We start from the raw sequence: 24,477 nt of genomic DNA, 5'->3' as shown, positions 1-24,477 counted from the left end.
CACTGTTCTCTGTATGGTGTGTTTGAAATGAATTTGGGTTCTGCTACTTAATTTGAGAATTCCACTTCAGAAGCAAAACCACACATTATCATTTAAATGGCTTTTGATTGCACTTGCATTTTAATAGTTTATTTTATTTTATATAACCCGTGTTTGAACTTTGCTTACATTTCTGGCTAAAAAGTGGTGTTTTAATGCCAGTAAAGAGGAAGGAGTTGCAAGTGAGCTAATTCTTTATAGATAGTCCACCTGAGTATGGTTATATTAGCATGGTAATAATATGCTGAGATAGTAGCAGTTTCATGAAGATACTAAATAGCATAGAGCACTGAGCTGCCTTACAAACCAGTCCCCCTGTATCCCCTTCTGAAATCAGTCCTCCAGGAAGAACTGGAGCCACATAACATTGTGCTGTCATGGCCCAAAACAGCCAAATTGTCTAGCATGCCATATTCATTTTTTTCAGTTAGTTCTTGATTTCTTGCTTTGGCATGAATGTTTATAGATAGATATCCACTGACATCTCTTGAGCTCTGCTTAGATGAACAACTTCAGATGCCATGTCACTGTACCTTCTTTTCTTCACACTGTTGAATCGTACAAGTTGTGAAGAGGTGATTGCTCAGCTTCAACTGACATCCTGTTCTGTGATACTCATGCCTTGCAAATCATATTTTCAAAATAAGTGAAAGAATGTGGCATAGTTCATAGGAAATCAACCACTAAAACAATTCTTGATGAGCAAAATATCAATCACACCTTATTATTCTAGTTGGCTCCACAAAGTGCAGGAATCCTGTTCACATGTATATCTGATTTGCTTCCCCAATTAAATATGTTGCTGAAGTCTGTAATTACTTGATTTGAATATGAATTTGTCTGCCTACAATGCTCACATATATTATGAGTTGAGTGCCATTTCCTCAAGGAGATAATCTCCAACCTGGAATAGTAAATGAAATTCTGCACATGTATAATTAACATTAAAGCTGAACAAACTGCTTGGTAGGTGCATGAAAAAAACTTAATATATTAACCTCTTAATCTAAAGGAAGCACTTTGTTTACTGTTTTGAAGTATATGTGACCATAGAAACTAGTTAAGCAGCATTTTGTTTGGCAAGTATCTTCTTTATTTAGGTTGATCAATTATTTTGATTATTTCTTGTAAACTTTGTAAAAGTGGGCTGTTGTCTTTAATTCATCTCTTTCTAAGTAACTTTCCATCATGGCTTGTGCTGTAAAATGGGTGCCAGGGAGATGAAATCAAACTACTATTCCTGAGAGGAAAAATAATAATGCCTCTCAACATGCATGTGCAAACATCATAAGCTAGAGAGAACTCTCAGCAAACATTAATTTTTCACCCCAAGAGTCATCTGAAATTTTCGTATATAAAAAGCCAGTTCTAAATTGAAGAACGGAGAATTTGCCTTCCGCTGTTCCTAGTGCCATTGTCTGTTGGAAAATTCAGGACAGACTATAAGAAGTATTCTTCACACAATGCATAAACTTTGGAATTTGCTACTGTAAGAGATAGTTAATGTTTGTCAGTTTACCTTTTTCATTCCATCGCAGAAAAAGCCTCTGCAGATTGATTTGTTGATTTGCAGCAGATCTTACATATTTTCTAGTTGAAAATATTGACAGGCCTGTTTCCTGTTCTTGTGCTGTGCAAGATGCATACTGTTGAACTCTTAGAATTTATACACAAGATTGAATGAGATGCTAAAAAACGATTCAATTCCTCGATCAGAATTAAGTGTTGTTTTCTTTAAGCAGAAAAGCAAATTTGAGAAATTCCAACATGCATCGAGGAAGAGCAACATATCCATGATGTCAGATTCCTCCATTTCAATCTTGCTGAGCTGTACCTTTGTGTTGTTTTTTGGCAAATCATGGTCTCAACTACACTTTCATATATATGATTAAATGGCAAGCAATGATTTTTGTCTGTGACACTGCTGCCAATATGTTGGCTTTGCCAGATTTAAAAGCCTCTATTGTTTGGAAACTGAACAACCCACAATGACATAATCCTGGTAGACCTAGGTCTGAGTTGAATCTACACATATGGCCAGATTTATTTGGATGTCAAAAGAGACAGTCTCAGAAATTGCAAGGCCTCCTCCTGCTGACTTCAAGGAAGGGAGATGGTGTAGTCTCCATGATTAACACAGTAACAAAGTCACAGTAACTACATATGTGCTTCATATCACCATTCTGTTTGTCCTTGTCCTGAGCCACCTGGTGGCAAGTCCCTCTGGAGTGCACAATCCCACAGTAGATACTAGTGCACAGTCCGGCAGGGCAAAGTCCATGGTCCAATCAAGCCTGGTTCCCATCTCTGCAGCTGATCCAGGAAGTCAGTCCCACACATGCATAGTCTCAAAGAGCTCCCTAGAACATCCAAGCCATGGTCCAACCAACCTGGGAAGTTGAGCAGACATTAGTTCTGCTTCCACTTTATACTTTGAATGCTGACTACAACATCTGGGCTAGTTGAAGCATGCAACCCACACCTCTTCTGAGCCTACTCCACCTGAGAAATCACACACCACCTTCCATAGCTAGCAATACACCCAGCTAGTGAGCTGGGCTGTGGGCTCCTGCCTGCCTCAGCCTCTGCCTCCTAGAACATCCCTCCAGTTCCTCTCTATGCCTCAGAGCCCACCATGGGTCCTGCTGTTCTGTTTTCTGTGCACTGGCCCCCATCCCCTTGCCATCCTCCATCACCTCGTGAGTACTTTCAATACCAACCTCTCCTTCCCAGTCCCAGCTACACCCTTCGCCAGGATCATCTTCCTTCTCTTCCTTCTCCCTGTTTCCCTGCCAATTCATGACAGTTCTACTCATTCAGTTGTGAAATGTGATATCATTCTCAGGTAATCTATACTGTGCTTGCAGATTCTATTAGATCTTGTTGCTGATAATTCTCATTTGAGTTGGTCCTATAATTTAATTAAGCTGCATGGCCCACACAGCATTTCATTTTTATGAAGGAGGTGTTTTTTCGTACCTTAACAGCTCAGCTATGTTGAAAGGAGAGGTATTGACCAGCTGTTCGTATGCTGGTTCCACATTAAGACTTGAATGAGATGTTGAGTTTTGGAAAGCAGGTGCATGGAATCTGATCCACCAATAAGAGGAGGAGACCTTTTAAGCAGCTGAAAATTGTTTAAGAATTAGTTCATTCCCTTGGCTATTGTAGCAGAAGCATCTTTTCTCAGCCAGCAGTGAGATAACGATGTTACGTTCCTGGGATTTTGACTTCCAGTACTTTACACATCAGTCATGATATAATCTGCTTCCAAAATACTACCAGTAGCTGTGATTCACTCACTCTGCTTCTGTCATCAACCAGTCCCTCCAAGATTCTTCACATTCCCAGCTCCAGAAAATCCAAGCATAAAATAAATGAGAATCAATTAAGATTGCTTGTGAGGTGAAATATCCTTTCTTATCCTTTCACATAGAATCCCTTTGCATGCATGCAAGTTACAAACAGTTTAGGAAGTTCAGATTGCAGCTGCTGTTGTTGTTTTCACAGCAAGGATAAGCTAGTTTATGATAATTATTTAATCACGTTAGAGCGCTTTTCATATATTAAGTATTTTTATAATACTGATCCAGGTTAGCATTCACAACAAAGTCAAAATGAGGCTGAATGAGTAACAAATCCAAGATCATCTAACAACTTTATTATCTCTAATACATTTTACAGCAATACTTGTATACAGATAAATTGAGAAAGTAGTATCTCTGTCACTCAGTTTTACTGAAGTTTATACTAGCACCAAGCCTTCAACATAATGTCCTCAAAGTTGCAGTTGTTTTGATATTTCTATATAAATCAAATAGAATGGAATGTATAAAAAAATTGTTTGAAAATAAAGTTATACATTGATCAAACTAATACAAAAAGCCTTGGAAGCATGTGAAATATTTTATGCATAGAAAGATATGGAGCCATTTATGAATAAAAAATATTTTCCAAATAAAAAGTCTTATAGGTTAATGTTAGGACATTTGATTTTCTGTTTGTATTTTTATCTGACCTTTCCTGAATTTGTGATGTTCATTACTCAAGTATATTTATACAAATAATTGTGAAGTGTGTCTGTGTCTGTACAGGCACATAAATATTTTAAATTGGCATAATTAAACATGAATACTAATTCAGTTACAATGGGCAAGTGATCTATAACAGCTGGAATTCATTACAGCCTTGAGTAACAATACTGTATGTTGTCTGCTGAGGAAATATAGTGATAATGAATAGAGTTCTACCATATATCTTGTTTTTTTTACCCCTCATTAGCATACCAGAGCAGAATATGCTGTCATGATAGCTATGAAATGCTTTGAAAGCACATATAGTAAACTAAAAAGGGAAACCAATGATTGAACACTTTTGCTTTTGATCAGGAAATGGCAGCACCAAATTGTTAACTAATGTGCTTATTATTAAGTATTCTGATGGTTTGCTGCAGTTTTGTGCATTGAATGATACATGTGCTATTCTGAATGTATTCTAGTGAGAAACATAAAATATAATCAATGCGAGTTTCAGCATTTGTTTCAATGGATGATAGGTTGAAACTATCTTCATCACTCCTATTGCTTGCAAATAAAGCATGCTATCACTTCTTTATTTTATTTGTTTAAGGCATTTGTATACTGCTTAATGTCCAAGATTTCTAAGCTGTGTACAAAAAATATTTTAAAAATACAGATAATATGAACAGTTAAAATTTATCATAAAACAAAAGATGGCTTCAAAATGTTTGCTGAAATAGGAAGGTCTTCATCTAGTGCTGGAACTTCAGCAGGGAGAGAGTCTGTCAATCTCAGTCAGAAGATGCAAGGGAAACACAACAGTCTGTGGTAATAATGTTAAGATGGTGAATGATAGGCATTTGTATTTGGGAATCCCTCTGTGAAACCATCACCCAGGTGGTTGCCAAAACACACACTCCTCAATGATTCTTCGGTGGAGTCAAACCAAGCACTGTCCAGTGTGCATAGCTGAATCCTCTCAGGCTAGAAGTATGTAAGACATAGTTTATAGAAAATGAAAGTATTATAAATATGGTTTTAACAATAAAGCACAGCATGCAGATACAGATACAAGGTTCATTCAAATAAGTTGTACTCTGAGTTTGCCTATTGAAATTAATGGATCATGGTCATATTTATTACTTTTATTTATTAAATTTCTATTCTGCCCTTCATCCAAGGATCACAGGGTGGTTTGCAATATAAAAATGCATAACATAGTAACAAACAAAAGCATTCATTAACTCAAAACAGTTGTTAATTCAATGGGTCTACTCTGAGTAAAGCCTAGTGGACTACCACCTATAGGCTGGCTTTATAATGAATGATTTTAACAACAATAAGAAAAGTTTTTTTCAGTCCCATCAAACACCCTATAGTTAAGTAATAAATTCCTGTGGTGTGTTGGAACTTCTATGCATGACCAGAAGTGCTCACATACAATAGTATTAGGGAAAGTGCTTTAATTGCAAGTTGGTGTGCAATTCCAAAATGTGAGCCATGGGATTTATATTCTCTAGCAGAATTTTGGCATCCATATTTTAAGGAAATTACATTACTTGTGAATGTAATTCAGAGCCCCTCCAAGTGTCCCTATTTTCCAGGGACAGTCCCGGATTTACAGATGCTGTCCCAGTTTCTGATTTGATCCCAGAATGTCCCGCTTTTCATTAGGACATCCCTGTTTTCATCAGAGAATGTTTATTATCACAAACCGGAGTCCACAAGGGAAGACATCAGAGGAAAGACACTAAGTACCATGAACACAAACCTTTCTCCAATTGCTCCCATTTCCCAGGATATAAATTACAGATAACTGAAAAAAGGGGGAAACTCCCCAATAATTTTGAGGCATCTGAACTTGTACACTTTCTTTCCTCCTATCAGTAATTGCAGTTCTATGAAAACTGGTTTTGCTGAAGTGCTGTTCTCTACAGAAGTGTAACAGAACAATTTTATTTTAAATGCTGTTCACAGCATTTCACACAGTGCACTGAAAAAACTAGTATTGCTTGATTTACCAACCCAAGCAATCTAAGAAATTAATATCTTGACCATCTAAAACCCCTGAATACTGTGAAACTACAGGAACTCAAAAGCATGAAAGCATTGGGAGCCTAAGAACAAAACCCACTTTTTATATTAATGCAAACTTAATTTCACTGTTGATATTTATCTACTGTACTTTTAAAAGTATTTTGGTGTTGGGGAATCCAATAATCAACCCCAGGTGAGACAGTAATAGCCTAAAAGTCTATGGCATATGAACATCTGATTCTTTTCTCTCTGTGAGAACTTTGTGATTCTCTGTAACAGCAGTTTTCTAAGAATCAGGCTAGAATTGCTGGTGGTGGGAAAGGTCCCTCCCCTTGATTTCCCCATTGCAGTTTCCCTTTATTTAGCTTTCTCTGAAAAACTGGTTTTGCTTTATTTACGTTGAAAACTGCCTTAGGATTTTTATTTATAAAGGGTGGTGGCATATGAAATGCCATAAATAAATACAAAATGTCCTTGAATATTTCCCCAAAAGTTTCAGTGGGGATAAAAATTAGTTGTCAGGAGTGCATGGTAAGAAGGCACTTTCCCTCAACTTTGGTTTCAGTACAAAATGATTGTGATTTATTATTGTTGTAAATTTCCTTGGTCATTTGTAGTGATGGAAAGCAATGCAGAAAATCTGCCAGTAAATAAATGCAAGTTTTTGCTGTGCTGTTGACCACCGTAATATTTGACCAAATTACAGCTTCTGAATATACATATTGGATAAGTGGCATTTGTTATCAGACACCAAGAGAACTAGGGATTGGTGGACTATGTTTTTGTTTCGTTGCTAGTTCGCCTTTGTTAGAATATGCTCTCCAGTCTTATTGCCTTCATGCCATCAAGTGTCAATGCTTTTCAGAAAGGGTTGTGCAAAAACACTCTAGTCTCTCATTCATTTTTCATGTTTTACTTTTACAGCTGTTTCTTGTCGTTGTTGTTGGTCGCTGCTGTGGTCTGGAAAATCAAACAAACCTGCTGGGCTTCTCGACGAAGAGAGGTATCAGTAACACTGGAATTACTATGATGTTTTTTGTCTCAGAGCTGCAGGTGAACATGCAACCTGCTTGTCACACTTGGGAAATTAAGCGAAATCTTTTCACACATAACATTTTTTTCTTGCCATATTCAGGCAGTACAGGATAATCTACTTTCTTTGCTTGGATAAACGTGGTTAGTTCACTACAAGTTTGACCTGTGAAAAAACGGTGCTACTATTTTTTTACATCCCCTTTGTAAACAATAAATCAAAAAATATCTGTTAAGGGTTAGCTGCAATTTTTCAAAGTTGGCCAAGGTCAGATTAGTTCGATATTTGCTCTGTTTTCCTATATTTGGTGTACTCTGTCCACAACTGCTCTTTCTACATGTGCACCTGGATATTTTGCCCCTTTTCTTGGCTTGTTTGGAGGGCAGGTAGGAGCACCTAACTTTAAAAAGCAAACATAGCTTTGGATTTGCCCCACCTCTCCCTCTTCCTGGTTTTGTATACGTGAAGTGATACTCAGTTCTATTATAGTGCCTGCTGTATTAAGCTTGAAAATAAGAATCTGAAGTACATTTAGATGGCACTCTTGATTCTTTCTTTGCACTTACAGCCATAGCTTCAGTTCAAGCTGCTGCTGCAAAAGAAGACACTTTGTGGTCACAGCTTGATTAAAATAAAAAATAAAAAAAATCATTATTTTCATCCACAGCTTAAATTGGGTCAGATCTTTTAAGACTCAATGAGCATTTGCACGACGGTATAATAGTACTGAATAAATTAGATGGTGATTTAAAACTGTTGCTCTGAGTAACTTCAAAATCACTGTGATAAGAATAAATGTTTTACCGGCTAAGCTGATCTTAGAAATACATCACCCCTGCAGCTGTCAAAGCTTCCATGTCAAACTTTCAGACATAATGACTTGTGCAAGTGTATCCATTTATTAGTAAGAGATATCGGGTTGGAATTGTGAGCACAACTCTGCTCATGAAATTATGCTTTCTTGACTCATCTCATCCACTGCAGCCACTTTGGCCTTCCAAAAGCTATTCCTGAGGCCTTCTCCAGAGGAATGGCATGTGGCGGGGCATGGGGAGCTTCATGGGGGTGGGGTTCAGGAAGATTCCTTGTGTGAACAGAAGTGCTTTATCCCTGGTGCATAGTGTCACACCAATATGCAAAGTAATTAATGTAATTCATAAGCAGGGGGATCAATGGAAATTAAATATTGATATATCTTTTGAATATTATATAACATTAGGATAAAATTGTGCAAATAGTTACTTATCAGAGACTAAATAGTTACTTCAAGGAACCCCAAGTTATTGCTTAGCTAGCTAGCTTCTTAAAATAGCTTGATATATTTTGTAAACTTCCTGAAAACCTCCAATAGCTCATTATTGACTGCAGAATGATAATGATGTCATCTGACCATTATCTTAATTACTTTAATTATGTCTATTTATAACATTATTTTAATTGGGAAGGTGGGAAAATGAATACTATTCCAGAGTCATAGGAAAAATATTTAATTGCAAAGAAATTGATTTAACTATGATGTAGCTGTTGAGACTTCCATTGTACTGTTGTTTGTTACACTTTCCACAAAACATAGCACTAATGCACTCTGAAAAGATTAGGTATGAAACATGTTTTGAAAGCTCTTTCATGTACACATTCCTTTTGTGCTTAAATGCAGAGCAGAATGATACAGACTTGCATGTGTCAACCTTTTGCGTAAAAAGGGCATCCTTTTATATCTACAAACTGAAGATTGTAGCCTATATGCTCTACACATGAGGAACACATGAAAGAGTGTAGAGCTGGACTGTGTTTTTTGCTTCTCCCTTGACATCAACATTGCCTTCTTTCAACATCTATGCATTGCACACAGTTGTATGCAGAGAAAGTCCAACATGGGAGCTCCTACTCATGAGTAGAGGCTCTTCATAATCAAGTGCTCCTGCTCTGGACTTTCTTTGCATGTAACTGAATACAACATAAGTCACATAATACTATACTATGTGTGAGGAGAATGGTTTGAAATGCAAAAGCTAATTAAAACTAAACTAATCTTAAATTAAGGCGCAGCAAAAAATACCAGAGTGAATATTCTGATTATTTGAACAAACCATTATTTTTATCCATGCTTATACACAAATCACTTATGAAGCATGACTTAATATATTTGGTTAGAATTAATATGACAGAGAACTAAAACACAACCTCTGTCAATTATTCCAATCTAAACAGTTTTTCTGCCAATAGATTGGTTTGTTTTTTTTAAGTACCTGTAAACATTGTTAATATCATGTTGTCTTGCTATTTATGGTTAAATACATGTCAGAGATTTGAATAATGATTGTGTCCAAGTGTTTACTAATCCTGAATGGTTGGATTCAGTTCCTATTCTATTCAAAGGGACTCAGGTTTCACTGATTTTAAAATGGACTTAAGTTCAGCAAATTTACATCATGTTTTTCTATGCATGTGTTCATGGACGTTAGTTCCATTATGTTCAGAGGAGCTTACTTCTTTGTACACCATGTCCAGTGAAGCTGTAGGTTGAGGAGCATGCAACAAATAACAACATATAGCCAGGTGCTGGATTGAACTTAGGCCACTACTTTATTGATTACAGCAGAATAGATTTGGCATAGGCATTGGTCATATATCCATTAACCAACCAGCCCACTTACTGATACATTGTTCACTAGAAGATGGGGGTTGGCTGACGTTGGGGTTCCTCATGGCACGAACCATTTCTGGTAGGGCCATTCAGCCACTGGTAGGGGATGCTCTGACCCTTCAGCCCCCTAGCTGGGCTTCTGGACCCTCCAGGGTCACTTAAGGGAATTCCCATACATATGAGATGGGTAGAATGCCTCTTCCTCCTAAGGATCCAGCCAGTGCCTCTCCCATCTTCATAGGTTGTGATGGAGGAGTTTGGATTTGATATCCCACTTTATCATTTCCCAAAGGAGTCTCAAAGTGGCTAACAATCTGCTTTTCCCTTCCTCCCCCACCTCAAACACTCTGTGAGGTGAGTGGGGCTGAGAGACTTCAGAGAAGTGTGTCTGGCCCAAGGTCACCCAGCAACTGCAGGTGGAGCAGGGAATAGAACCCGGTTCACCAGATTACGAGTCCATTAAAGACAGTTTGCATGTAGGCAAAATTCCTCCCAGCCCTAAAATGAGCAACAGTCCATAGCAACGTCATTGGTCAACAGACTCATTTCTGCAGAGGAGTCAGAGGTTTACAATAGAGAGTGAGTGGGAGGGAAAGTCTGCCAATACTGAGGTAGGGTGAGCATGCAAGACCCACCTTTAATGCCCAAGGAGTGGACCAGAGGGCAATCTATTTTCTTGCAACTTCATTTGAAGGATGGGCTGTGCCTGTCCCAGGAACTATGCAGATGTAAGGTCTCATGAGCCAAACTAGAAGCTGTATTAAGCTTAGCATTGGTGCCTATCAATAATAGGATGTTCACAGTTGGACATGCTTGAAAGCCTTCTCACAATCAGGGGCCCTCATCTGCATTTCATCTTAAGGCACAATGCCCCAAAAGCACTGTAATTGCTGCTGCATCTTGCTTCTGGTTGCTGTATGCTCCAAGCCCATTTCCTTCATGTCTTTCTACAGTGCTGGGCAGGCTCTTAGGCTGAATGGTGTAGAAGGCATTGTAAATCGCTTGAGGAGGGAATGGAGCACAACTGGTGAGAGCTGTGGCCTTGAAAGAGTCTTGAGGGCTGTATAGTGAGCCTAAAGTTCCTCACCCTGTTCACATAATTAAATATTTTTCGCAAGTAAATGTTATTTCCATTTTTATGAACAAAATATTTTGTATGTGGGAAGTGTCTGTGGAATCAATACCAGCATTGTTCCTGGTGTTCTGCTCTCCATTTGAGGTAACATTGGGAGTTGGTCACCAAAATTATGTCTGCCTTCAAAGGTGAATAATCTCTAGTTTATGAATTATTTTTGTTAAGGGTCTGCATTAACTAATCCCCCTCATCAGTACTTGAAACAGAACTGCTTTGAAATGCAATGGCCCTGTGCTTCCTCATTAATGACAATTTTACATTCTGTTGGAATTGGGCATTTATACATCCATTGCAAAAGTTGAGGCAAGTAATTAGCCAGAGGTTCAGCAGCTTTTTAGTGAAGCGACTTTTAAGTGGTGGTATTATAAGTGAATGCTTTCTTCTTTATAGGTCTCTTATGCAAAAGTGTAGGCTTTGATGTTATTGACGTTGAATATTATAGTTGGAGCTTTTTTTTAGTCATGTGGTTATTAGTAAGAAGCAAATACAGGTCAAAATGGAGATTCAGGTTTCACATTCAGTAGCTTGTTACATTTCCACTGACAGGAGCTGGGATCGAAATAACTGCTGACTCTTCTCTATACGTAGGATGGCTTTGGGCTTGTGACTCCATAGGAACTGATTTTTACATCGAGACCTTTTTATGAGGTGGCTTAGTGAGCATTTACTTATCAAAGACAGGCAGAGGGGAAAGCAAACACTGGGTTCACCCAAGTCCTATCTAGACTAACTCTTTGGATCTTCTTTGCCCTTTTAAATAACCACTTTTTTTGTTTAAATAACCACTCTTCTTTGTATACAAAAACCACTCTCTTGTATTTTAATTCTTTGAGCAGCACAAAGTTGTTTCCAAATAATTGAAAATCATTATTTGAATTCAAATTGTGAGTAATTTTATTAGGTCTAATTAAATAATCATAGCTAACATACTGAACATACATTGGTAGGAAGTAGCATCACAACAGCAAGCTGTGCCCCTCCCCAGCCTATATGCAATCAGCCAGAGCTGTCCCTGAGACCCCAAGTCCTGGCCTGTCTACCCTGCCAATTGACTCTAGGGACCCACTTAGTAGTGAGCTGCTCCTACTGTATGATGATTCTTGCCTGGCAAGCTGTGCTGTGATCCAGCAAGAGATGCAAACTGAGCCCACTCATCTCATGAAATGCTGATGCAAGCCATCTGTGAAATAATCACATTTGAGTGTATAGAGAATGACTTATAAGTCTGGTAAATATTACATACATAGGGTTTGCCAACACCATGTTTAACTGTGTGCTTGCAGCTGCCCCATTTAATTTGTGTAGTCCACATGACAATCCAATCTCAATGCTTTTCACATGTAAATTTGGGTTCACCTGATACAGGGATAATCCAGTAAATTAGAGGAAATTTCCAAACCACTCAAATTGGCCTTCACATACAATTTGTTTCAGTGTTTTTCAGTGGGTGGATCAGTTGTCATTTTCTACTACTTTCCTTTCCATTCGCCCTACTTCCTCGCTGCTTTCATTTCATTTTCAGCTGTACTTATACAGTGGTACCTTGGGTTAAGAACTTAATTTGTTCTGGAGGTCCATTCTTAAACTGAAACTGTTCTCAACTTGAGGTATCACTTTAGCTAATGGGGCCTCCTGCCGCCGCCGCACCACCACTGCACGATTTCTTTTCTCATCCTGAAGCAAAGTTATTAACCTGAGGTACTATTTCTGGGTTAGTGGAGTCTGTAACCTGAAGTGTCTATAACCTGAAGCATTTGTAACCCAAGGTACCACTGTAATGATTTCTGGTGTGCTCCTGAACAGAGGAATACATTTTTCTATTGATTCTCTCAGATTTGCACAAAACCAGAAAACTGTACAACCAAACTACATTAAAAAAAAAATCTACACCAGATATATTGGACAGCAATCTGAAAAGTGTGTGCTGAGGATTTACGGTTGCTTTAATTTCTTTTGCAGTGGGATAGTAGGGGCATGTCAGGAGCTTAGCCTTTTATATATATTTTTCTTTCGATCACTCAGATTTGCCTGTGTGCTTTTGCACAATACTTGAGCAGGGATTTTTTAAAAAGGGGGGAAAGGGGGGGACAATTTGAATAGGGGGGGCTGGCTTAACAGCTAAATGATGCCCAAATGTTGATGAACCCACAGCATCCTATAGAATGTTATTTATCTTTGTCATGATCTAAAATTTTCACTGTAGACCATAATTTATTATAATGCCATTATTCTGAGCAGCTACTTATTTGCTTAACATGGATGCCAAGATAAATTAACCATACTTTTTTCCTATTTATAATTAATAATTTACATATAACCTTTGGCTTTTCTTTTATCTTCAAGTATTGATATAAGACATATAAAATCAGCCTGTATGTGGAAAGAATGCTTTGAAATGCAAAATCTAATTAAAATGGATGCAGTGTTATTTTAGGACTGTTGAACGGTACTATAGGGAATATCATGAATATTTGAACAGACCATTATTTTTTTATCTGTGCTATTCAATTTATGCACCAGTCAATTGTGAAAAATGAGCTGGTTCTTTTGGTTTGAGTATAGTGAACAAGAGAGGTAAATCAGCTGAAACACAAGTAATCAACACAATGAAACCATTTCTATACTTTTATTTGGGGATGTATACTTAGAATAAATTGTTTATTTGATCTGACATTACATGGGAAGTCATATAGATGCTTCATTTGCAGTTGCTGGTGATGAATTCCATCCTATACATGAGATAGAGCTGGCAGGCTCTATTCCCTTTCCCAGTAGGTTATGGCTAGCACAAGTTTTCTTCCTACTATGGTCAAAGAGGCCTTCAAAGCTTGATTGGTGGCAGCTGTGGGTAGCAAGGCTGATGGATTCCCACAGCACCTAGAAGAGAGAAGGGAACTGCTGCTTCCTCTCATAAGTGGAGAATAACTAAGGAAGAACGAGGGCACTGCTCTAGCTCTCTATAGGATGTATGCAAGTTGCTACCAGCAGACTTAACTCAGTACCTTGACTTACAGCTGCAGCAGTTCTGTGAGGACACAGGTAAGGAAGGAAAGAGTTAAGATTGGTTTGGGTACAGCCAGCTAGCGAAGAAATGCAAAGCAAAAGCTCATAAAGGAACTATATTCGAATATACTAAACTGTCAGGGGTGAGCAGAAAGTAGATAGAAGTCCCATAAATCCCAGCCACAGAACTCATTCCCAGAAGGCTGGTGAATCTCTCTCAAAAGAGTAAGGGCACTTCCAGATGTTTCTGGTTTTCAGGTGGGATTCATTCACATACCAGCAAATTCAGGTTGTACTATTAAAGCTGATTTTGATCTCTTGTGTGACAAACCCACTTCCCTAAAAGATCAGGCTTCTTGTGATAAGGAAAGTTACGGGGAAACAAATTAGAATGAACCAGACCATCTAAAAGTGCTCTAAGAGTGACAGCTACCAATAAGTTCTGCAAGACTCTTTCAGGATCTGCAGGCAGCTTCCTATCAGGGAGCCCTCAAGATCAGCCTTCCCTAGAATTTCTCCTGGCCCTAAGCCTAGCCCGAGTACTGTTAGGAGACCCTACAATGCTGTAACTTGGACTTGGACTCAAGAAAAGTTTTGAGTCTGTTTCCCTGGGGGCATGACACCCTCACAATCCCTTCTCTATCTCTATTCCTAACCCCTAGAAGAGTGTACTCAGAATATAAATGAATATCCAGTTTAGAAGGGAATAGGATCCTTCTAAAAGATCACTTTACACTTTATTGGAGTGATGAATCCCTGTTTCTAGGAGGGGAGTGTCTGTCAGGCTGGGGTCAGGGCACCATGTCCTTGAAGGTCTCATCTACATAGCTTCTCCAGTTCAGCCGTGTGAGCCAAAAAAGAACAGACTTGTAGAAAGCACAGGCCAACGAAGTCTGCCCTACAGGCTGATACTTTTACATGTGACACTCTGATTGATGCACTGCATAGTTTTCAAACCCTTCTGGCTTTCCAGCTTCATAATTGGCTCAGTCTTTAAGACAGCAACAATAGGGAGAAAGATGCTTGCTGTGGCCTTGATTGTGCCCTTGATGGAGGAACAGCTTTTCAGGCAGGAGAATTCATGGGGATTTGATTTTCACAAGGAGGTAGCTACTAAGGAGGGCCTATGTTCTCTGGGAAGCTACTATACAAACTGTGTTATGGTTTGGGTTCAATGCTTAATTCCAAACAATTCCAAATTGGAACTGCTCAGCTACATTCTTAGTTCAGATCTTTGGAAACCCTGAATTCTCCTGAAGAGTTTGTTTTAACACATTGTAAACCAGAAAAGATAGGTGGCTGAAGCCGTAAGCTGAAGCTAGAGAAGGGACTCTTGAGGACAGTGCTCATGGAATCTTAGTTCCATATTCTGTTACCTTGTTGTCTTAAACACATCCAACTTCACTCTGTTTCTCTCACTCACATTGTGCCATTTATGAGAAAATGGTATGGGGCATTTGCTGATGCATTTCTTAGTGTCTTCTGCTTGAACCCTGTTGGTTCCTGGGAAAGCAACAATTCAGGTTGCTGAATTAACCCTTGCATGGCTTGGGATACCAGTACCTGAAGGAACACCTCTTTCTTTAAGATTCTTAAACAATTTTTACATTTTTATTAGTATTCTTTAACATCATTTATGGAGTTTCTTTGGTCTGTCCTGGAGGAGGCAATTTTTTTGTTCGTTTGTTAAGGCTGGTTACACCATATTTATTTGAAAGGTTGCATTTGTTTATATTGAATATCTTTAATTATTTTATTGTAAGTTGCCTAGAGGCTTTGGCATAGGTGGCTCATGAATTTAATAAATAACTTAACTTGCTGCAACAGAGGTATTCAATAGTTTATCAACAAAACAATGAACGACTTGTTCATAAATCATATTATATATTGTGTTTATTTATTAAACAAGGTAATTGCCAATACAATTTGCATGGTTGGAAGCTGCATTCTCCCAAGATATTCAACCAGCTGGCAAAGGGTAGCAAAGCTGTTTTCTCCACATGCAAGGGGGTGGGGGAGTGTGAAATTATGATATTTTAGATTGAAGTTCCCATACATGCTTTTGCTCTTTTGATACCACTGGTCACTTCTCAAGGTTTTCCATTTAGTCTCATTTCCATTTGCTCTTTTGATACCACTGGTCACTTCCCAAGGTTTTCCATTTAGTCTCATTTCCATTTGCTCTGCTGAACATATTTAATATGCTCCATTATTGCAATTGCAGTTTTCTTTTCTAAGATAGATGTTTGTTAAATCTCAACTGAAGGTGCCTTTGATGTTGAATGGCTGGCATTTATGATAACAATAAAATAACTTGTATAAATGCGGGTACACATAATCATGGCTGGCAGCAATTTATTGTTATATGTAGTGTGTGTCCTGCATATTTAATACAAGTTTCTGAGAAGATAATATGATTGTAGTTATGTGAGACTAATGGTAAGATAAGGAAATTGGTTGTTTTTCATACAACTTAGAGATTTGCAGTAATACTCAATTGCAAGCTAGGGAAAATCACAATTTAAATGAGAAAAATGCTTCAGGATTTCTTTGGCAAGGTTAATGCTTAGTTCTTCTGTGAAAGAAGGCTGTAAATATGCTGTTAGGAGTGTCACTGACTTTGTCTTTCTATTTCCTATAAAGATTTAATATTAAATAGTACATAGTAAGCTCTTTGGAATACACAAAGTACCCCAGAAAGAGCACTTCTCCTCCCTTAACACCCCACACTGTAAAGAGTGCTCACAAACATTTGTCATCATTGCACATTTATTATAAAAAGCACATTTTTTGCAAGCAATTCCCCCATATGTATTTTTGTACGTTATCTTCACACGCTCATTATAAGCATTTTTGTACACATTTATATGGCTGTAGAACAGCACTGCAGAATTCAGAGAAGTGTAAATTTCAAAGGTTAGCTCTGTTTTGGTGTGCTTATTCTTTCTGGAAGAGACTATTAGAAGAGGATCAAAATTATGGATCTTAAATCATCAGAGAGTTGGGGACTTGCCTGTCCCCTGCATGTGAAAGCAGGCTCCAGTGGATTGAGAGGACAAGACCAATAGTGGATCCAATGGTCAAGAAGGTGGTTTCTGCATATGCTGAAATGAGGGGCAGGGGAAGGTAGCCCATCTAGGAGAAAGAAAACTCTGATCTGAAACCTCCACTGCCTTGCGGTTACACTCATTCATGAGAAAGGCTTTGCAAGTAAACACTATGAATAATCTATCTGCTGCCTTGCAAGACATTTTTTGGGCAGCCTAGGACCTCCATATTACACTGCCGAGGCTTATGCCCCAGAATAAAAACAAATAAAATTGAGAAAAGCAATTAAAAGCGACAGGTAAAAGCTAAAAATCCAACGCAGCTACAATACTGTAATCAAAACAAAAAGCCTGAAAAAAAGAAACTAGTCTTAAAAATAACTGGTGATTGTTACTGAAAGGGTCCTGTCCCATGTCACTGCCAACTGCAACTCTCATGGTAGACACAATGCAAAGCTCCTCTGATGACAACAGTAGGGAGCCTTAAGAGTGCTTTGCCTGTCCTCACTCAACAGCATGATGTTGCAATTGTGTTTTGTTACATGTAAACCAAATTCCTAGAAATCAGGCTTGAAAAAACATAGGCTTATCGGAATGCGATGGACTAACAGCATCATTTATGTGAGAGTGAACAAAGCATGGCAATTCCACAGAAAGTGGTTAGTGAGAAATCTGACATATTCATAGACTCATGCTTTCATTTTATAATATATACCTAGAAATCCATAACTGAAGGACAGATAGTACTATGAAACATTATCATTCGTCTGCACACTCACACTTTTTTTTAATTCTCTGTGACAATTTAGTTTGCTGCAGTAGTATTCTGAACTAAGGGACAGCAAAAAAAAAGCATAGCTAATCAGATCTTGGGTTTGTTATTTATGTACAGCATTAATTTTACAATTTCTAAAAGCCATGCTTTTATTAATGTTTTTAATTTAAGAAGCTGTTTCTGTCATTATTGGTATAGTTGCCATAATGGTGAAGCAGTGCAGAAATAGAAAAGGCATTCTGTAATATATGACTTAAATAAAGAAAACAAATGTAATGGATTAATAAGAATTTCAAGCAAAGCCAGCAAGCTGAAGTATTCTTCCTTCAAGCTGAGACATTTTGTGGGGAGTAAGACATAAACTAGCTAACTCAGCCTTAGGACTAAATACAAATTATTATTATTATTGAATTTATATACCGCCCTGTACCCGGAGGTTTCAGGGCGATTCACAGAGTAAAATCAAACTACAAAGTACATAATCAAAATAAAAACAGCAAGCCAATAACCCCTCCCAAAAAACAACAACAACCCACATTTTAAAAGGGCATAGGATGTAAACCAGATCAACCAAAGGCCTGGTTAAAAAGGAACACTTTTTCCTGGTGCCTAAAGATGTATAATGAAGGTGCCAGGCAAACTTCCCTGGGGAGAGCATTCCACAGAAGGGGTGCCACTGCAGAGAAGGCCTGTTCTCATGTTGCCATCCTCCGGAAATCTCGAGGAGGAGGCACACGAAGAAGGGCCTCAGATGATATAAACTGATCATTTTTTTCAACCGTTTCTTATACCTGAAATATAAACACTTTGGATATTAAAAATACTGTATTATTTCCAGACATAGTCATGCTTAAAGTAGACTCATTGGAATGAATCGGATTTAAGTTAGTCACTAATGCAAGTCCTATTAATTTCAATGGGTCCATTCTAAGCATGTTTGAGTCTGGATGCAGTGCATTAGATTTTACTACTTCCAGATTTTCCTAGGTGGAATAAAGGACTAAATAACAGATGAGAAACAACAGAAAAATTGTCCCTTGATGATGTGAAGTAAGTCATCATATGTATCAAATCAGCAAGTGCTGGACTTTGACTTCAAAAATCTAAGCTGTGGAGATTACTACTATATTCATTGAGCCATCCTTTGGGGGAAAAACCTCACAGTATTGTTGTGAATGTGAATCAGATATTACTTTCACAACCAAAAGGGGGAAATTGTTGATTTATTAAAGGGCATAGCCAGTGACTTTATATAAAACAAGCCTGTTTTGAAAGTGGAAGATTGGAATCAGGTTAGACTAAATGGTGAACGAGGTGAGCAGATGTTATCCCTTCTGCCCAGCCCAGCACCCACATTTTCCCTTTCAAGCCCCATATTTATCAATTCCAACCTTACAGACTTTGAACCTGAAATTTATTTATTTAGCTTTCCTAGACAATAGCCACTGATTGACCTACAGACCTCAAAGTGTCCCTGTTTTCCAGGGATGTCCCTGATTTAGCGGAGCCGTACCGGTTTCGGGTTTGATCCTGGAATGTCCCACTTTTCCTTAGGATGTCCCTATTTTCATTGGAGAAATGTTGGAGGGTGTGGACCTATCCTGGTCAGATTTGTTCAATTCCCTCATCATCACATCTTGTGGCAGGGAATTTTATAAATCAATTATGTGTTGAGTGGAAAAAAACACTTCCTTTTGGTTTGGCTATCCTGAAACCATATCTAGGCAATTTTATTGAACAGCCAGAAGTTTGAGAATTATGGAGGAGCAAAGTTTTCTCTTCAGATTTTCCACACAATGCTCAACTTATAAACCTTTATCACACCTCTCCTCAATCATCTTTTTTCTTTAGCATCTCACAGGGAAAAGCTGTTCAAACTGCTTGACCATTTGAGGCCTTTTCTGTGCCTTTTCCAGCTTTATTGCATTATTTTTGATGTGGGCTGAACAAATGTGGATGGTACAAGGACCAAAGTGGACATGACAGCATATCTTGCATGCAAACAGAAATGTTAAAAGCAGCTGGCAAGAAGTTGGGGAACTTAGTTTGGCTATGACTTTATGACTACCCGGGGAGTGGGGTGGTCTTTTTTATGCACAGCTATTCCAATTAAAATTGACTCCCAAGTGCTATTTGCCCTTATCTGGTCCTGTTGCTCATGTGGAACATATTACAGTTTGTCTAAATCCTTTCCTCTGAAACATTGACTCTTTCAAAAGGTTTGAGAGAAAATCGTTGATCCTGCCCCTACCCTAGCTTCCTGGTCTCAATTCAAATTAGTCTCTCAATGGCCACTATTTTAAAATGCTTAAAATGTTAACAAAATGTGAGATCTTTTGTACTGGATTGCCTAGATCATGTTTAATTGAATACAGTAATTCAAGGGACAAGACTTTTGATAACTCGGAGTTCTTGTTTCAAGCTCTGTTCAATTCTACATTTGCATTGCTTTCTGCTGCTACTTGTAGATTCTTTCTTTCTTTCTTTCTTTCTTTCTTTCTTTCTTTCTTTCTGGCAAACACAGTGGTGAGGGAAATAAGGATAGAAATGCATTGTGGTGGAAGAGAAGCTGGAGAAATAAGATGGAATTGTGAGCATTAATTATGTAGTCCTGTAGCATATTCTTAGATCTCCCGTATGTAGTTTCCTAAATACAGTGTAAAACATGGTAATGCAATCATTTTAAAAACTATAATACTATTGCTTACAATATAAACTCAAAATCACAAGCAATATCTGCAAGACCCATTGCATAGTTAATAGCATAGGTCTGTTGTCATTTTTTTATTGTAATGAATTGAAGCAGCATACTGCTCATATCAAATTCTGTTCTGCGGAGCATAGAGCTTTTTGTTAAGTTTTTAAAAAGCATGCAAAACTGCCTTTTTTAAAAAGGCAAAGAATTCCCAGTACTCTCCCTTAATTTAGTGCCATGTTATTTCTGATTGGCAGTATGCAGTATGATGCAAATATTCTAAAATATGTTGTGTAGTGAACCCTAGAGACCTTTTGTATCTTAACTCATTACACAGCAATTTGAAAGAGGACAAATTAAAAGTTACCTATGTTGTAGGGATTTCACAGTGAATTAGGGTGATTTTTATAAACTGTAGGATTTATGTGCATTTGACATTTATGTATATACTACTGTAGTTTGAAACATTTTGTGACACAAAACACTGTACCTTAAGTTGTTAATGACATTTCCCTTTTCATTTGATGACAAGAAACACAGGATTAGCCTGTGCCAGAAAGCAATTTGGGGCTTATGTCATTTTAAACTTGAAAGCTACTTGGTAGATAGTATAATTTTTTTGTTTATTTGTAGAATAGAGAACTTCTCAAGAGAAAACACTGGAACATATCTGACGATAGGCCTCCAGGTTGGTCTATCAGAGTATAGATGCATCTGAAGATTCTTTGGAGAGTTTTGTTAGTGGCAGCTTGTCAGACCACATTATGCCAGTGCTTAAATGCCAATGCACACATAATGCCAAGGCTTCTGGGAATGATACAAGGTACTGCATTTGACCTATAAAGCACTAAATTACTTTAAACTTGCATACCTAGGGGAACTCCATATCTCATCACAATACCTGTGATGGACCAAGTGCAGCCAAGTAGTTTTTTCATCTATGCAACATTCACATGATATAGAGAGGTGCTCTCAGTGGTTTCCCAAAATTAATAAGCTTAATTTTATTTAAAAGCTTGCTGAGTCACCATGAGGAATTTTTAGTCTGTGGAGTGACCTCATTCCCTCCATAAACCTGGGCAAAGAAATGTGTTTTTAATTGAAATGAAAAGGTAAACAGTGTTGGCACTAGACACGTACTGTAGAGGAAAAGGGGACCACCATTGAAGAGGCACTTTCCCTCAGAAAAAAATAGTTTCTCATCCAAACTCTATTGAAAACTCCTGTAACGCCTGAAAGGAAGAGGTTACTCAGACTCTCTAACTGGACCAACACCATTCTCTCCATTATATTGACACAAAAACCCTTAACTCAGCAAGAAAGCACTGCAATAAAACAATGTGTTGTATGCCATTTTGGGGGAATGACACTAGAAATATTATCTAAATGTTTATTTGTACTTCAGCCTTGCCATTTTCTGTTATATAGAATTGTTAATGCCTCCAACAAGAGGTTAATGGAAAAAGAAGTCTTATAAGTAGATTCTCATAAAGTTTTTAAAGTTTATGAGAGATTTGTGCAAAAGGAACAATCTTACCCAGCAGATGAATTATAAACAGCTCTAAGGGTATGCTTTTCTCTTCAACTTCCCCTTTTATTTTCAATGATGATAAAGTGAGGGGGGGGGAGAATCCATTTTATGCCCTTGCTACAAAGTTAACAAAGCATTATATCGCCACCTGGCCATCTGTTCGGCTAAAATGGCTGTTATTATCTGGGAAGGATGTTGCTTTGACTCTTTTTAGACTTGATATGCATGTTTATTCCATTATACAAAAACACCTTGCTTGGCGCTAGTTGAGCTGGAATTTCTGCTCAAGCGTGTTTTTACCTCACTAAATGTGCTTTTGTTCAATTCCTCACAAACAGTGGAAAAATAGAGAGCTTGAGCATGGAAGCAACTATTTGCAATGCAAATTTTTGCATGGTTAAGAGCCTTTGCACATTAAACCTACCCCACCCCATGCCAATACTGTATGCGCCAAGTTTTAAGTGGTTTTATTTTTCCATTAACCAGATTGTAGGAACTGGCAGTGAAGATCTCTTATGGATATTAACACTCCTTCTTTTCACCACATTGGCAAAGTGTTGTCTGATTGTTTGGCTAGCATTGAATCTTTCATGGTTGTTGCATGTAATCCCATAAACTTCATCACTATATAACCTTGATTTCATAGGAGCATAAACACTGTTCTCATTTAAATGTTTTAATTAATGCTGCAATAAAAATAAAGTGTTTTATTTGTTTGTTGTGCACTTCAAGTGGATGTTTATGAGACAGACAGACTTAGCATGGCATATTGTCACAGTATTTTTGAGCAGTAAAAAAAGTCTTGCATGCCAAAATAAAACTGCCTCAAAAGATGAACCAAAATGAGTTCACAGTGTAAATTCCAATGACTTAAGATACTGGTGCAATTCTAGCACACTTCTTTCTTTCTTTCTTTCTTTCTTTCTTTCTTTCTTTCTTTCCTTCCTTCCTTCCTTCCTTCCTTCCTTCCTTCCTTCCTTCCTTCCTTCCTTCCTTCCTTCCTTCTTTCTTCTATTTGACACATGCATACAAATCAAATCTGTCATAGAATCATCACGAGGGTCATCTAGTCCAACCCCCTGTAATGCAGGGATCTCAACTAAAGCCTCCATGTCAGATGGCCATCCAATCTCTGCTTTAAAAACTCCAATGGACAGTTCATCACCACCTTTCGAGGGAGTCCGTTCCACTGTTAATAATAATAATAATAATAATAATAATAATAATAATAATAATAATTTATTTCTACCCCACCCATCTGGCTAGGTTTCACCAGCCACTATGGGCGGCTTTCAAGAGAACATTAAAAAGAGAATAAAACTTCAAACATTAAAAACTTTCCTAAACAGGGCTGCCTTCAGATGTCTTCTAAAAGTCAGATAGTTATTTATTTCCTTGACATCTGATGGGACGGCATTCCACAGGGTGGGTGCCACTATCAAGAAGGCCCTCTGCCTGGTCCCCTAACCTCACTTCTCACAGTGAGGGAACTGGCAGAAGGCACTTGGCACTAGACCTCAGTGTCAGGGCTGAATGATGGCAATGGAGATGCTCCTTCAGGTATAGTGGGCCGAGGTCGTATAGGGCAGCATCAACACTTTGAATGGTCAAACAGCTCTTACCATCAGAAAGCTATTCCTGATGTTTAGTTGGAATCTCCATTGTTCTAACTTGAAGCCATTGGTTCAGGTCCTACTCTCTGGAGCAGAAAAGAACAAGCTTGCTCCATCTTCAATATGTGAAGATGGCTATCATATTTCCTCTCAGTCACCTCTTATTCAGTGTAAACATACCCATATCCCTCAACTGTTCCTCATAAAGCTTGGTTTCCAGACCTTTGTATCATCTTGATTGCCAGTGCAATAAACTGAGATATGAAAGCTAGGAGCTAAATGACACCTTAAACCTAGGTTATGGGCGCAACAGCGGAATGTCTAGGCATACTTTTTTATAACAAGAATACAAAGGTGAAAATGAAATAACTGCAGCTAAATATTATGTTCATTTTTCACATGGTCTAGTTCTTCCCCTGTCCACCCCCCTAATATTCTTAGGAGGGTCACTTCTCCAGTCTTCAGAGAATAGCTAGAAGTGGGGAGGCAGAAAGAGGTCGTCCTTTCCTTCCACTCTGCAGTTCTAATCTAAAATCTTAGATGCAGTACTGCGCCCAGAACTCAGAAACTGCTCGCAGTAATGAAATTCCCTATCACAAAGTGCGCATAGAACAAAGGGAGCGTCACACACTGTTGGTTACCTCCTTCTACACATGTTCCATCTTGTCTCCTTAAATTATGGTGCCCAAAACTGGGTACAATGTCCTCCATCTTATATTTGTGCAACTGGTTCTTCCTGCCTGAGTGTAGAACCTTACATTTGTCCCTATTGAAATTCATTTTGTTAGTTTGGACCCAGTTCTCCCCCAATTACTTATATTTCATCCACATGAAGTGGTGTGTGTGTGTTTAATTAATTAATTAATCTTCCAGAGTTCTAAAGATTCTAAAGTTACTGGTAAT

The 24,477-nt window shown here is 38.1% G+C and overlaps 1 protein-coding gene across 3 annotated transcripts in view; it reads left to right on the top strand.

The window, feature by feature from the left end:
• Positions 1 to 24,477, top strand: part of ATRNL1 (attractin like 1) — a 494,510-nt gene that overhangs the window by 254,630 nt on the left and 215,403 nt on the right. For all 3 annotated transcript variants that reach the window (XM_083504739.1, XM_083504740.1, XM_083504741.1), the window contains one exon: positions 7,020 to 7,098. In XM_083504739.1, coding sequence (XP_083360865.1) covers positions 7,020 to 7,098 — 79 coding nt within the window. The remainder of the gene's footprint in view (positions 1 to 7,019; positions 7,099 to 24,477) is intronic.

The sequence above is a fragment of the Podarcis liolepis genome (genome assembly GCF_965112155.1).
Source record: "Podarcis liolepis genome assembly, chromosome: 5".
NCBI classification, from domain to species: Eukaryota; Metazoa; Chordata; class Lepidosauria; order Squamata; family Lacertidae; genus Podarcis; species Podarcis liolepis.
This window is presented reverse-complemented; position numbering and strand designations above follow the sequence as displayed.